The sequence below is a fragment of the Ochotona curzoniae genome, unplaced genomic scaffold (genome assembly GCF_017591425.1).
Source record: "Ochotona curzoniae isolate NIBS_2020 unplaced genomic scaffold, NIBS_Ocur_1.0 scaffold_4701, whole genome shotgun sequence".
NCBI lineage: Eukaryota > Metazoa > Chordata > Mammalia > Lagomorpha > Ochotonidae > Ochotona > Ochotona curzoniae.
In genome coordinates this window covers 78,042,402-78,057,261 of record NW_024467122.1, presented here as the reverse complement: position 1 = coordinate 78,057,261, position 14,860 = coordinate 78,042,402, and the positions used below count along the sequence as shown (strand labels likewise).

The following is a 14,860-nucleotide window of genomic DNA, read 5'->3' as shown; positions in this document are numbered from 1 at the left end:
CTGGAACACAAATGTAGGAGACCCTAGAAGGAAACAGTGGGAAGAACAGGAGAAAAATGAGTGGATAGAATAGGGGCAGTAATGAAACCAGCATTTTAGAAAGGCTCTTTGAACTTAGATTTGCTGGGTTAGAATTGGGACTGATGAGACATGCATGCCTGCTAGTAACATTTCTACATTAGAATCTGGTGAGATTTCTAGAGTTGCCACATCATGCTTTTTTTTTTTTTTTTTTTAAAGATTTGTTTCTCTTTGTTGGAAAGGCAGATTTACAGAGAAGGAGAAAGAGAAAGATCTTCTGTCTGTTGGTTCACTCCCCAAGTGGCCACAATTGTGGGAGCTGAGTAGACCCAAAGCCAGAATCCAGGAGCTTCTTCCATGTCTCCCATATGGGTGCAGGGTCCCAAGGCTTTGGGCCATCCTCTGAAGCTTTCCAGGCCACAAGCAGGGGACTGGATGGGAAGTGGAACAGCCAGGATACAAACCAATGGCTATATGGGATCGTGGTGCTTGATGGGGAGGTTAGCTAATGGGATCACTGCACCAGGCTCCATCAAATCATATTGTTAAATGTCCCATTTTCAAGAGAACTTTATGAGGCACACGAAGAAACAGCCAAGGGTGGTCCACAGATATGGCAAGAACATGGTCAGTGGAGAGACAGGCTTACTAGGCAGACATTCGCTCCTCTATGTCTTTGTGGTTGGTTCCATAGTCCCCACTTCTCCCTGCTGACACCCAGATCTGCAGATGCTCCAGGCTCGTCTACATCAATGGCGTGGTGTTTGCACTCAGCCAGTGCACATCCTCCTGTGAACTTGATATCATTTCTTGATCAGAATTCCTAAGCAGTACGATGCTATGTCAATAATGGTGTTGCTTAGAGCATGATGACAAGACAAAAAATAACCACATATGCTCAGTTCAGGTCCATTCCCCCCCACCCTCAATCTGGTGGTTGACTGAATTTGTAATTACAGACTACTTAGAGGAGGAGGACTTGACTGTACTTTTCATTGGTCATTGGGCTTAAAAATTGCAGATGAAAGAAAGAGCAATTTATGATGGAAATTGATTTGATTGCACTGGTTAAGGAAAGCTCTATGCTTACCTGTTTTCCTGCTTCTTGACATTTTTCATTGATGCAAAAGCGTCTATTATAGAAGTTTTAAATATAAAACTATCTAAATAAACATTCAGGCCCAGCTTAAAACTTACCTTGCTATAAAATCCCTGCCCAGAAGAATTTATATTCCATGATGTTTAGTGGAAAATGGGCCATGTGTGGTTGTGTAGTGCCCAGCTTGCACAGCCATATGAAAGACGACCTAGAGTGACAATGTCATGAGTGCCTGGGTTCTCCCCACGTGCAGAGTGACGTGCTTAATACCCCTGGGACCTCGCACACGTCCATCCTTCATTGCCTCTTCCATTCTGCTGAGAAGTAACCACGGTCATAGGGGACATTGTGTTTACACTTCCATCGCTCGTCTTTACAATTCAGCTGTGTGATTTATATGCCCCTCAATAACGTCTCATCGGTGTTATTCTCACTTGGGAGATTTTATACAAATGAAATCATTCTCTGTCTGCCTGCTTAGTGTCAGGGTTTTAAGTTTCATCTTTCCTGACGTGTGGGGTTGAGGTCATTCATTTTTACTGCTCTGTTGTGTTCTATTGCACAGTCCCTCTACAATTTATCGATCCATACCGCTGCTCATGGCTTCTATTTGTACGATGGATTTATTTTGCTTATGTTTTATTTAGGAAGTCTTCAGGAGTGAGGCTGATATTTTATGAGTGATCTTCTTTCTGGAATTATTCTTGTCTGGTTTTGTTGTTAAAATGATAATTTCATAAAATGAGTGGGTATTCTTTTTTTAAGCTGTTCTTGGGAATTACTCATATGTGCAGTGTTTTGTCAAAATTATCTCCCCCCCCAAATCCATGGTTCTGTTGTTTTCTGCATGGGAAGAATGTTCAATGCTGATTCTATTTCTGTAATGTCTAATGGAACACTGAGAATCTCCTCCTTTTTTTAGAGTTAATGTTTTCTTTTTTGTTAAGTTTTTATGTTGAACTTTGAATTTTATGGTACAATTTCATGTAGACTAGGATTCCTCCCCCAAACTCTCACCTCCGGACAGATTTTTCTCATGTTGCCACAATAGTATCGTCCTTCACAAGGTGTCGTAATTCCATAAGTCTCTTATTTAAGTATGCCCCAACATTGCTGGTACAGACAATGTCAGACAGTCCATCCCATTGTCTACACATTTCCAACAGTTTCACTGGGAGTTCATCTTTGATTTGGAAGCAGGGATGCATATTGCATTGTATCCCATATCTGGATATGGTAGTCTCTATTACTCGATCACTATACATTACCATAAATGAGAAGCAATGAAATAAGGTCAACAACTGGTATGAATTAGAACAACAGCAGCAACAACAATAACAACAACAAAATTACGGCAGCATGAGAAAACACACCACTGAGTTAGTTTTTAAGAACATGATGATGGGGCCCAGCAGCGTAGCCTAGTGGCTAAAGTCCTCACCTTGAGCGCACCAGGATCCCATATGGGCGCTGGTTCTAATCTCGGCAGCTCCACTTTTCATCCAGCTCCCTGCTTGTGGCCTGGGAAAGCAGTTGAGGACGGCCCAAAGCCTTTGGGACTCTGCACCCATGTGGGAGACTGGGAAGAAGCTCCTGGCTCCTGGCTTCGGATCGGCATAGCACCGGCCGTTGAGGTCACTTGGGGAGTGAATCATCGAACAGAAGATCTTCCTCTCTGTCTCTCCTCCTCTCAGTATATCTGACTTTCCAATGAAAATCAAATAAATCTTTTTAAAAAAAGAATATGATGATGATTATTTATGTATTTGAGAGAATGACAGAGAAAGAGAGAGAGAGAAAGAGGGAGAATTGTGTGTGTGAGAGAGAGAGGGAGAGAGAACACTGCCACCATCCACAGTTTAACTCCACAGGTGCCCTCAGTATCTGCCATCTGGAGCACGCCAAGCTGGGAGCCAGGAACGCAATCCAGGGCTGTTTTGTGGGTGGCACACACTCACCTCCCTGAGCCAGCAGAGTCTACATTAACAGGAAGCTGGACTTGGGATCTGGAGCCAGGAATCAGGCTTGGCCCTGTGACACAGGAATGGGCATCTTAGCGTGTGTTAGTTGCTAGGTTGAGTGCCTGCCCTTGCACTTGGTTTATATAGATCTATATCTACGTCTAGATATACATCACCATTTCTTCCAGGCTTTAAAATATATTGGGACACCATTTTCTTCCCTAGAGTTCTGAGAGTTTTTTTGTTGAGGTTCGTTTCTTTCTCTCAATCCTCATTTCTAAGTAGGACCTCTCCCTGCCTTCTATCTCATTCACCCCTGTGCATTCTCTGCAATGAGAATTTCACATCTCTACTTAACATCCTCCCGGTGCTTCCTAGGAATGGCACGTGAACTTCATGATCTGCTTTCCGGATCACGTTCAAGATCCCACCCATGTCTGTCTCTGTAGCTTCTCTGATCGTCCCTTCTCTGTCATTCTGTGCTCAGCCATGCAGAGCCGTCTGCCTGGCTTATATCCCATCTGTGGGGTCCCTTTTTTGGTTCATTTTATCATTGTGCTTGGGGTATTGCTGGAAGGCTCTGTGGTGCCATCCTTCTCTGTTTTCCTGACTGATGTCCTTGTTGTTTATGAGGCTGTGTGGCCATCACTGTCTCCCGTGACTGTCACCCAGGCTTCCGCTGTAGAGTGCTCTGTTCTTCCCTCTCTCGGACACCCCTGAACGCATGGCATTGCAGAGGCCGGTCCCTCAGGCCACACCTGAACCCATCTGGCCATGAAATGTCTGTGAGCATCTCTGGTGGCGAGCCTAGCATCTGCACCTGGGAGATACTCAATACGCGGATGTTTTAATGCTTAGATCATAAACTTGGTGTGGGGATGTAGCGAGGATGGCCGTCAAGGTATCATGTTTGTGCAGTTCCTTCGTGTTTGCACCACCAGGCGCGTCGTTTTATGGGCTGGTCTGGCAATTTAGGGAAGCTGCAAGTTTTCAGCTCCATTTTACACAAGAGCAAACTGAGACCCAGAGGGGACAACACATGTGCCTTGTCGGGATGTGCCGGCCACATCCTCTCCAAGCACTCTCCTCTGCAACTGGCAGTGGGAATTGGAGGGGGTAGAAAGAAGCCAAAGTGCCCCACATGGACCCCTTAGCCCAAGGCTAGCTTTGTTTATCTTTCAATGCTGAGCTGAGCGTGGCTGTCTCCGTGGGCCCTCAGCATCTGGGAGAGAGGTCTGCACACTTCTCTCCTGGCTCTACTTTCAGTTGCAGAAAATACAGTGACCCTCATGATAAAGGATCCTAGACTTTTACTTCTTTGACTTCTGAATATTTTTCTGCCCTCGGGACTCTTTTTTAGACATACATATATATTTTTTTGCCCTGAACTCACACCCATAGTATTATTATAGCAATTAAAAAATAAAGTACAGAAACAAAGCTGCGACGCTGTTTTCTTCTTGCCATGGGGATTTCTGGAACCTGTCCTCCCCTGTTCGTGTCTGGAGACCTGAAGGGATGTGCGGAGAGCCACATGGTCGCTGACCTGCAGAGGGGCAGGTTGGAGCCCCGGTCCCCAGCTGCAGATCTGGCCCCCTTCCCAAACTTAAGCAGCCATCACCAGGTGGAACAGGTGTCTGGTGTCTCCAGGCTTGTCTCGTTTATGGATGTGGTTTTCCATGCATCCGGTCCCCTTGCTCAGACTAATCCAGTGTTTATTCAGGACTTACAACATCATGACGTTTTCACGTCAAACAATATGCAATGGTACGATGGTGTTTTAAACACTCAGAAGGAAGTTATTTATAATTCCATATATCATTAAGAAGGTTAAATCATATCTTAAAGAAGAAACCAACTCAAATCTAGAAATCTGTATGACGCCGAGCATCCCAATTGGATCAGGCAATAGTTTGCATTCTTCTTTCTTTCTTTTAACAAAGGACAATATGTGTGTAATAGTTTCTCTTGCTGACCTATGACTCTGATACGGCAGTGGCAACCATTGTGTTGCCACTGCAGGAATGAGTGTAAACATATTTGTGTTCAAAACCATTAGCTTCTTTTCTAAAATGTCCTCAACATTTTGTACTAAGTCCAATGCTGCTTTTATTTTTATTTTTATTTATTTATTTTTTTTGAGTTCACGGACATTTAAGTGATGCCATTTGGTGCACATGCAGCCAAGGCTCTGGAAGTCCCAATCACTGTCTTGCTGACTGATGAGTTCTGAAAAAGCCAAAAGCATAAACATCCCAACAGCAAGTTTGCCAGCTTTGCCTATGTGTGCACACCGAACACTTACTGCCCGGTGGAGGTTTGAAACACAAACTGGCACACGGTGACTATAAATGTTTTTCAGAGTGTGCGCAAATGGCACATTTCTGTCATTTTCTTCTCTTGGAAGGCTGCGTTCTGCTAGCCTGAGTGATCTCAGCCACACAGACGAGCCGTTTCCTGAAAAGCACGAAGCTGTAGGGGTGAGAAAGACCTTGAATAAACACGAATGTGTCCCCGATGTGTTTCTGGACTTTGTCAGCTGGGGGGTGTTTCATTGCCAAGTTAGAAAGAGGTGGTAATTTTTTTTTTGCTACTGAATCAACACAAATTCATGAGGGTTGCACTCATGAAACTCGCCTGGTAACCGAGAACAGCACCCTGCCTCACATAAGGAATCTGCCGCCGGCTGGTAGGGGCTTTGGCACACGCTTGGCTGAGGCTTGGGCACAGGCAGGCATGGGTGAGAGTGGAGACAGCATTGTTGAAGGGGCAAAGGCCCTGGGACGCGGGAGCAATGGGCTCTGCTCTGGGAAGTAAGCAGCACGACAGGGACACTCTGAGACTACACACAGTGACAGAGTCACCAACTGGAAAAGAAAAAATGGGGACTTTTTCTGCAGACATTTCAGGAAAATGTCAAGATCCAACCTATCAGTTCGGAAAATTAGAAAAATAAAAGATTCTTTAAGGAACACTGGCCAACCTTAGGCTACCCTAATCACTCTATTAGGAGCGATTTACTTTTAAGAAAGACAGGGGCAGAGAGAGAGCATTTCCGTGCACTGGTTCTCTTCCCAAATGGTTATGACTGGCTGTGGGTGGACCAGAACGAAGCCATGAACCATAACCTCCATTGGAGTCTCCATGTGGGTGACAGTTGTCCAAGTCTTTGGGCCATCTTTGGCTGCCTTCCTAGTGTGTTAGCAGAGTGCTGGATCAGAAGTAGAACAGCTGGGACTTGAACTAGTGCTGGGAGCTAGGCACTCAACCCGAGTTTCCCACATGGTTGGTGGGAACCCAATGACCTGAGCCATCACCTACTGCCTCTCAGGGTAGTTGACAGGAAGTTGGAATCAGGAACTAGAGTGGGTGTCTTAACTGCTATGCCAAGCACTCCACTTAATTAGTACCCTGCCCAACTGGCATCTCCCCAAGCACCTCTGGTCCCCTTTTTTTATAGGATATGGTGTAGAATTGGCTTCTGTCTTATATTCAGTTTCTGCCCAAGCTCTTGGGAAAAAGTACTTCTTGTCACTTCTGTTGTTTGTTAAAGTCTCAGTGTGGGTAATGCTGCAGGACGGCACCCCACTCCTTCTTGCCTAAAATGAAATGCTTGTTTCTGAATTTGAAAAGCAAAGCTATCTTTGGCTCTGTGAGATATGGCTGAGTGTTAGAGGTGAAAAGACTGTGGGAAAATACATGTTTCACTTTAGGATCAAAGTGCAGATGGTTCCTTTGGGCCATGAGAGACCCTCCCCCTCCATCACCCCACAGCAGAATTCCTGTCAGATGTGGAAGGAATTCCCCAAGGCCTCGGCACCAGGGACCTCTCAAGTCTACACTTCTGTCCCCTCTGGGTGCTTGGCACAGGCAGCTATCAGCTCTGATCAGTGGTGACCATGCTTTTCAGTCAAGCATGCCTTCGTTCAACACTGGTGACTTGGGTGCAGGCAGTACCACCCCTGATCATGGGGATGGGGCCAGCAGGAGAGGAAGGGGTGGGCCAGGGAGACTGCTGGGTGAATGCCAGGTAAGGCATGCGTTTCCTGGCAGCTCTTTGCTCATTCAGACAGCTTAACTCAAGCCCTGGACAAATGGACTCCTTTGTGGGGTTTCCGGGACAAGCCCAGGGAGAGGATCTGCCTTGTCTACCTTGGCAGGGAGGCCTACTTTCCACACTCCACTCTGAGGAAGAGGCAGGCTTTCAAAGAAGCCTTGTGTCGTGTGGGCACTGTTGGGTCCTGGTGGAGCCCTGGGCTCTCTGCATGCAAGAGCTGTGCAAATCCAGACCTGTGGCTCTGCACCTGCAGCGGCTGCCTGGCTAGGTCTCCAGGAAACGGCAGAATCCCTGGGGAGAGCCCCACATTGGGTATCCTGGTTGCTCCAAAGAGGGAGAAAGTAGCCGGCTCGTTAAAGGTTTCTCCCTCTCAGAGAACTGACTTAGGGAAGCCCGGCCCAGCCGGGTCTTCTCACTGATTGATCTGGGCTCTGTTTGTGTGGGCTGGTGAAGGGTGTGTGTTGTGGTGTGTAAGGGGTGTATGTGTGGTGTGTGTGTATGTGTTGTGTTTAGGGTGTGTGTGTGTGTGGTATGTGTAAGGTGTGGTGTGGTGTAGGGTGTGTGTGTAGTATGTAAGGGGTGTGGTGTTTAAGGGGTACGGTGTGCGTATGTGTGGTGTGTGTGTGTGGTGTACGTGTGGTGTATGGTATATGGCTTGGCAAGGGGGCATGAGGGAGGGAGAGAATCCCTGTGTGGTGGCAGAAAGAGAAATGTGAATGCCAGTGGACTGAAGGCTCTTCCTGTGATGGCCCCTGGGGAGGTAGCGGCTTGTCTGAGCACATGAGCCCCTCTGAGTGAGGATACCTCCAGGGCCTATCCCGCCTCATGACTCTGGGAGGGCTGGACAAGGGAGTCAGTCTCCTGTTTTGTCTGGAAATATGACACAGCATGAAGCTGAAGTTTGCAGCCACACAGAATCTGGGCAGAGGTGTTCTCAGATGTTTGTTCAAAAATGAGTACTGGGCCCGGCGCGATGGCGCAGTGGTTAAGATCCTCGCCTTGCTCGCCTGGGATCCCATATGGGCGCCGGTTCTAATTCCGGCGACCCCGCTTCCCATCCAGCTCCCTGCCTGTGGCCCGGGAAGGCAGTCGAGGACGGCCCAAAGCTTTGGGACCCTGCACACCCGCGTGGGAGACCTGGAAGAGGCTCCTGGCTTCGGATTGGCATAGCATTGGCCGTTGTGCTCACTTGGGGAGTGAATCATTGAACAGAAGATCTTCCTCTCTGTCTCTCCTCTCTGTATATTCGCCTTTATAATAAAAATAAAATAAATCTTTAAAAAATGAGTACTAGCAGAACAAATAATCAATAGATGATGGATAGAGACAAACCTGAAACTTTTAGAATTCAATTTTCACAAGCCAGAAAAACATGAAAGCTCCCTTCTGCCCTCCCCTCCCATCCTCCCTGAGTCAGTGTATTTTCTATGTCAGCAGAAAGTTTTTGGACACCTAAACTTCCAAAGTCTTGGGATGACGACATCTACTTCTAACACCAAAAACAACCTGCAAAATTTCTTTTTAAACCTTGATTTCAGTTTCAAAAATCGCAATGTTTGTGGTGCCTTGGGGAAGGAAAATGTACTTGGTATACGGAGCTGAAGTAGTTCTGGTCAACCTGGCATTTCTCTCACAAGAGTGGAAGGTTGTGAACGCTGTCCTTGCCATGCTGGCTGGTAGGAACCAGGCACAGATCCCCCAGCTAACTTGTCTTTGTTGCAGATGGTGCTGGCTCTGAGCTGAGAGAATCTTCCTTTAGAACTCAAAGAAACCTTCCCTGGGGAGCTCCAGCCTCCAGATGTGGCGTGCTCTCTTACAGGGTCTTAGTTGCCATTAATAGAATCTGACCTACCTGCGTGTTAATGCCCTTGACACTGACCTTAGAAGTCCTCTGCTGAACTCTCGTGTCTGCAGAATACAGACATAGTAGCTCAGAGTTTGGCCTTCTTGGCAGTTAGCCTTTGCCCCACACTCTTCAGAGTGGTTGAACTGTCAGCTCTTCCGTCAAAAGCCTCACTTTCTCGCGTTGCTTGTGTCGCTGTGGAGTTGAAGCATCTCACAAGCTGTTTCTTGAATCCTTGGTGGTCAACCTTGATCAGCCTCTGAAGTGAAAGAGTGTCAAGTCAGTCCTGTGGCTGCTCAGTGTTGTAACGGGGTTGAGGATGCAGGTAGATGGTGCAAACTGGGACCACCGGGAAGCAGGGAGTGTGTGGTGCAGGTAGATGAGGCCAGAATCCCAGCGGCTGTAGCAGGCTTGGAAGCTGGGCCACATGGCCAGAGCTTTAAGGGGCAGGAAATTGTGCATTCTGGCTCACAGTCCCAAGTGCAGCCAGGTGGCTTTCAGAGTAGCCTGTGAAGCAGAGACATGGTCACCTACTGAGCTTAAATGTGTGGAGGTTGATACTGCAGTTTTGCAGTGTCCACACTGTGGGGACTTGAGCGTCTCAGCTATAGGATTCAGGCTAGGCCAGGAGGAGTGATCAAGATGGCTTGTGGAATTCATTGGGAGTGCGTGGCTTAGCTGGGGACTGCTTGATTCCCCCCACCCCCAATGATTTATGTGTGTGTTTGAAAATCAATGTTACAGATACAGAGAGAGGTATATTCCATCTGCTGGTTTATTCCTCAAATAACTGCAATGAACAGGGCAGGGCCAGGTAGAAACTAGGAGTCAGGAGCCAGAAACTGGAGCTTCTTCCATATTTCCCACATGGTTAGCAAGGGTCTAAGCATTTGAGCCTTCTGCTGCTTTCCCAGGCTATAGACAGGGAACTGGAAGGGAAGTGGAACAGCCAGGACTCGAACTGGTGACCATCTGAGATGCTGACAACACAGGTGGCTGTATCACGGTGTGGATCCTGATTACTTGATTTTGGAGATCACATTCCCTGTTGGAGGGATACACATGTGTCCCCTTCTTTTCTCTTCCTATTCTATCAGTCCTGTTGTATCCTGCACCTTCCCTGGTGACGTGAAAGCTGTGAACAGTGGCTGGTGGTGATTGTCTTTTCTTTCAATGCTCCACCCAACTTGACACTGAAGTGTCAAATCTTTTAAAAATCTTTTTAAAAGAGGAAGAGAGACAGAGAGGAAGATATTCGTCTGCGCTGATTCACTCCCCAAGTGAGCACAACAGCCAGAGCTGAGTTGATCTGAAGCCAGGAGCTTCTTCTGGTTCTCTCATGTGGCTGCAGGTTTCCAAGGCTTTGGGCCGTCCTCCACTGCTTTCCCAGGTCACAAGCAGTGAGCTGAATGGGAAGCAGGGCAGCCAGGATACGAATCGGTGCCCATATAGGATCCCAGTGCCTGCAAGGCGAGGACTTTAGCCGCTGGGCTCTCATGCAGGGCCCTATTCTTTTAGGGGGGTGTAGAGCAAAGCCTAGAACACTAACATCTTGTTCTTGAGAATCCATCCCATGTTTACTTCCTCCTGCCAGAGTCCAAGCCTTCAGCAGGGGGCGGAGGGGGAGACACAGCTGTATCCCCAAGTCTCAGATCCACAGCCCCTGGAGGATCTGTCTGCATTCTCACTTCCCCCTCCCTGGTGACGCGGCAGCTGTGGACAGTGGCTGCTAGAGATGATGCGTTTTGGCAGCTTGTCTTCTAGGCGCTGGCCCCATTCCCTGGGAAGACTGCACATGTCCACATCCGGCCTCCCTCCTCCTCACTTTCCTGCAACTCTTGCCTCTCTGGGGGCCCCGTCCTGTAAGGAGCTACAAGCTCCGAAGTCTCCCTAATGCTTAGAAAGTCCATTCCAATGGGGGTGGAAATATCAGCTGTAGGTTTCATGTGAGGTGCCCTCTGAAGTCGCAAGTAAACTCATCCATGTCTCCTAAAGGAAAAGTCAGGTTTTCTTTTAAAAAAAGGTTTGTATTTATTTATTTATGTATTTATATATTTAATCATTCATTCATTCATTTTGAAAGGAAGGGAAGAGGGGAGCAAGAGGAAGGGAAGATATAGAGTGAAAGGGAGAGAATGAGGGGGAGAGAGAGAGAGAGAAAGAAAGAGAGAGAGAAAGAAACTTTCCCCTTGCTAGGTCATTCTCCAAACATCTACACTACTCAGGCAGGGCCAAGAGCCTGGAGTTCTATCCGGGTTTCCCACATGGGTGGCAGGGACTCATCCCCAAGGACTGCCTCCTGTGATGCACATTCCTAGGAAGCTGGAATCCAACCCAGCATTCAGTTAGGAGATGCAGGCATCCCACATCACATCCTGACCACCGAGCCAAGCCCTTGCCTGAAGATCTAGCTTTGCTAAGACTGCTGTGCATCACTGTGTGAAAGAAGCTGACATTTCACTGGGCAGCTGGGAGTTTGTGAGCCCCTGGCTCAATGACCTGAGCTCCTGGGCCTTGGTTTCTTTGTGTGTGTGAGTACAAATAAGATCATTTTCATACATACTGGCTCACAGCAATGTGTTCCAAAGCTTCAGTTTCCTTCGCTGCCATTTTTCTCTTCCAAGCACCTCTGTTGAGCCTGTTGTCTCCCACCTTTGAATGTGCCACAGAGCAAGTCCTGGGGGAGATGGGATCAGACAGTCTCTGCAGTTGCTTCCAATCCTGCAATTCCATGATTCTGATATCGGTCCCTTCCTGCTTTGCCATCTCCACAATTCAACTGTGCATGTGTATGTATGTGTGTGTTGGTGGGGGAGGGTGTGTGTGAGATGGAGGGTGTGGGGGAGGGCAGCAGCAGGGAAAGGTCCTGTGGGCCAGGGTGCCTCAGTTGGAGAGAAGATTTCAGTTGGGTCTGCTGCCCATCTCTGGCAGGATCCTTGTGCCTAGGGAGAGAGTGAATTCCCCAATACCAAAGATATGCAAATAGATGCTGTAGGGTATCAGGCAGGGTTGCTGAGGATGGGTGCCTGGATTCCACGGAGGAGACAGTCCCACCTAGGCCCAGAAGGCAGCTGTGTGGGAAGAAAGGCTGGACAGCATGCAGGGCAAATGTGGATGGATCCAGGAAAGAGGCAGCTCACTTGTTTGACAGTTGAATGGGGTATGAGGGGTTGTGAGTGGGATAGCCAGAAGATCCTTATATATTCATATCAGCCAGGACTAGGCCAGACCAAAACCAGGAGCCAGCAACTCACTCTGAATGTTCCATGTGGACATAGACACTTGAGCCATCACTCCTGCACTAACAGGAAGCTGGATCAGAAGTGAGTAACCGGGACTTAAACATATAACACTCTGATATTAGATGCAGATGTCCCAAATGTGTGTTAACTGCTAATGTCAAATGCCTGCATGTAAACTGCAGGTAAAAAGATAATTTTTATTTGAAAGGCAGAGTAAGAGAGAGAATCTTCCATCTACTGGTTCACTTCTCAAATGACTGTAATGGCTGGATCTGGGCCAAGCTTCTAGGTCTCCAACATGGGTGCAGAGGTCCAAGGACTTGGGTTATCTTCCATTGTTTTCCCTGGCACATTAGGAGCTGGATTAGAAGGAGTAATTGGGACTCAAACTTGGACCCATAAGGGATGGCAGTATTTCAGCTTGAGACTTAGCCTATTATATCATGGTGCTGGCCTTGTCTTTTAACTGCCTATTTCCATAAACCTTTTGAAGCCTCTATGTATGTTCAATGACATTTTTACCCTCATACTGGAAGCCCTGAATTCAGGAAGCTGCACTGCCCCCACTCCAGCAGTTCCAGTTCTGTTCCATTCTCCCACCTCTTAGAGTCTTGGTTGATGTGTATATAAAATGAGGAGTTTGATTTAGAGGACTTCAAAAACTCTAGATATTTAACCTATTGGTCCTGAGGTGCTCTGGAGCCAGTAGAAGCAAATAACAGTAGTGAGATGGATTCTCTCGCATCAGTTGAGTTTCCTAACAAAATGTTGAAGTCCTTTGAACATTCTGGTGCTTTCTCCATTAGTTCATCAAGTGGAGTTCCTTCCACTGTGACTCTTGACAAAGAGATGCCATGCTGGTTTCTCTGTCCAAAGTTTGGTATTCAAATGGGTGATTTTACATCTCCCAAAGCTCCCGTTGTAGACTGGGAATGAAACTACTGGGACAGCAGAGGAATTAGAGGAGTGCCTTTATCATTTATTCCCCACTCTTCTTGTTTGCACAGAGCAACTTCCTCACTTGACGCCTGTAGTCTTTTCTCTATTTCTTTATCCTTCCTGCCCAAGCAGAGGGTTTGGAGTGCCCTGCTGGGACATAGTCCTTGCTCCCCATAAGATGGAGCACTGTGGATTCTGTCTCTTTTGATCACTTTCCTCCTTGAAACCATCAGGGCAGAGACCTTGGTAAGCACTGTGCATCCTCCAATATCCCTCGGTTGGGCTTTCATGGTGGGGTTGGATGTGAGTGGAGGTGTGATGGTTTCAGGGCACCACATCCAAGGAATGTTCTCCAACCAGATGCTTTCCTTTCTGATTCCCCTCAGACCTCAGCGGTTGGGGCTTCAGTCCAGTGATTCAGACATGAGGGTATGAGCTTTCCCTGAACCAGAGTCTTTCCGCGAAACCCAAGGCTATTTAACCTCGGATATGTATAGACACATGCAAAACCTTATTAAAACATTCTCAAAAGAAATATATGTATTAAAAAACCCACCCCAAAGTGGTGGTTATAGGTTTGTGGGATTGTAGATAATTTTTATTTATTTATTTTTTGTGCTTGTCTGAAGTTTCTATTGTGACTATGAATATGCTGAAAAAGGCGGGGAAGGAAAGAATGTGAAAAGTATAGAAGGAGGAAAAGAAAGGAGTGAGTGACTAACTCAGTGGTTCAAGTGGTGACAGGTAGGGAGTGGAACAAGAAATGGGGGAGAGAGAAAAGCAGATGTCATGAGGTAACACCATTGGTGCGAGTTTGTGAGGGACCGGAGTGATGTCCAGACCCAGCAGTGTCCCCACATTGGGCACCTGATGTGCCTCACCTTGGTTGTGTCCAGGGCAGGCCACTTCCCTTTACTTTGCTTGAAACCAACCTTAGCTGAGTGGCTTCTCTCTGGATGACCTTTTGGACTCTGCCTGTCTGGGGTGAGGTGTCCTTTCAGAAGTCTCGCTTATGACCATGCTGTCTTGCCTTATAGACCGCAGCTGAGAAGTCTCCTGGAGCCTACTTCCTTCCTGAGTTTGCGCTGTCTCCTCAAGGAAGTTTCCTGGAAGATACAACAGGGGAGCAGTTCCTCACATATCGCTATGATGACCAGGTAAGGAGTCTGGAGACCCTAGCTCTGGCTTCCCCGTGTGCCAGTGGGCAGGATGTGGCATCTCAAGAACACCTTCTGAATAACTCTTTCCCTCCTGGCAGTGTTAGTACATGAGCCACCCTTGAAGGGTCCTAAGACCCTGGGATCACCCATGGTTGCATACAGTTCCCTACGAGATGTGCAGTGCTGGCTCTGGGAATTGTTATTATTTATCTTCATTGGAAATGTAGGATGGACATCCATTTTTGCCATCACCCAATGTAGCATTGAATTCTGAAATTACTCAAAAGTTCTGTTTTCTGCATAAGCACTATTTTGCCCTCCTGGCTTCTGTTTTATTTCTTTCACGAGTGGCAACACTTCTCTGTGTGTGCCTTTAAATTACTTCATGGAATTCTAACCGAAGAATAAGGCTGTGTGTGGCCGAGAAGTGGATGTTGGAAACTTGTTATTATGAATTCTTTCACTCTCAAGTTCTGCTGGTACCTTAACAGCCCTTAATGAGGATGCACAACCCATTGAAACAGGAAATGTTAGCTGT

The 14,860-nt window shown here is 47.2% G+C and overlaps 1 protein-coding gene across 1 annotated transcript in view; it reads left to right on the top strand.

Moving 5' to 3' along the window:
• Positions 1-13,585: 13,585 nt before the first annotated feature.
• Positions 13,586-14,860, top strand: part of ADAMTSL3 (ADAMTS like 3) — a 274,961-nt gene continuing 273,686 nt past the window's right edge. The window contains exons 1-2 of the mRNA XM_040968470.1: positions 13,586-13,591; positions 14,200-14,326. Coding sequence (XP_040824404.1) covers positions 13,586-13,591; positions 14,200-14,326 — 133 coding nt within the window. The remainder of the gene's footprint in view (positions 13,592-14,199; positions 14,327-14,860) is intronic.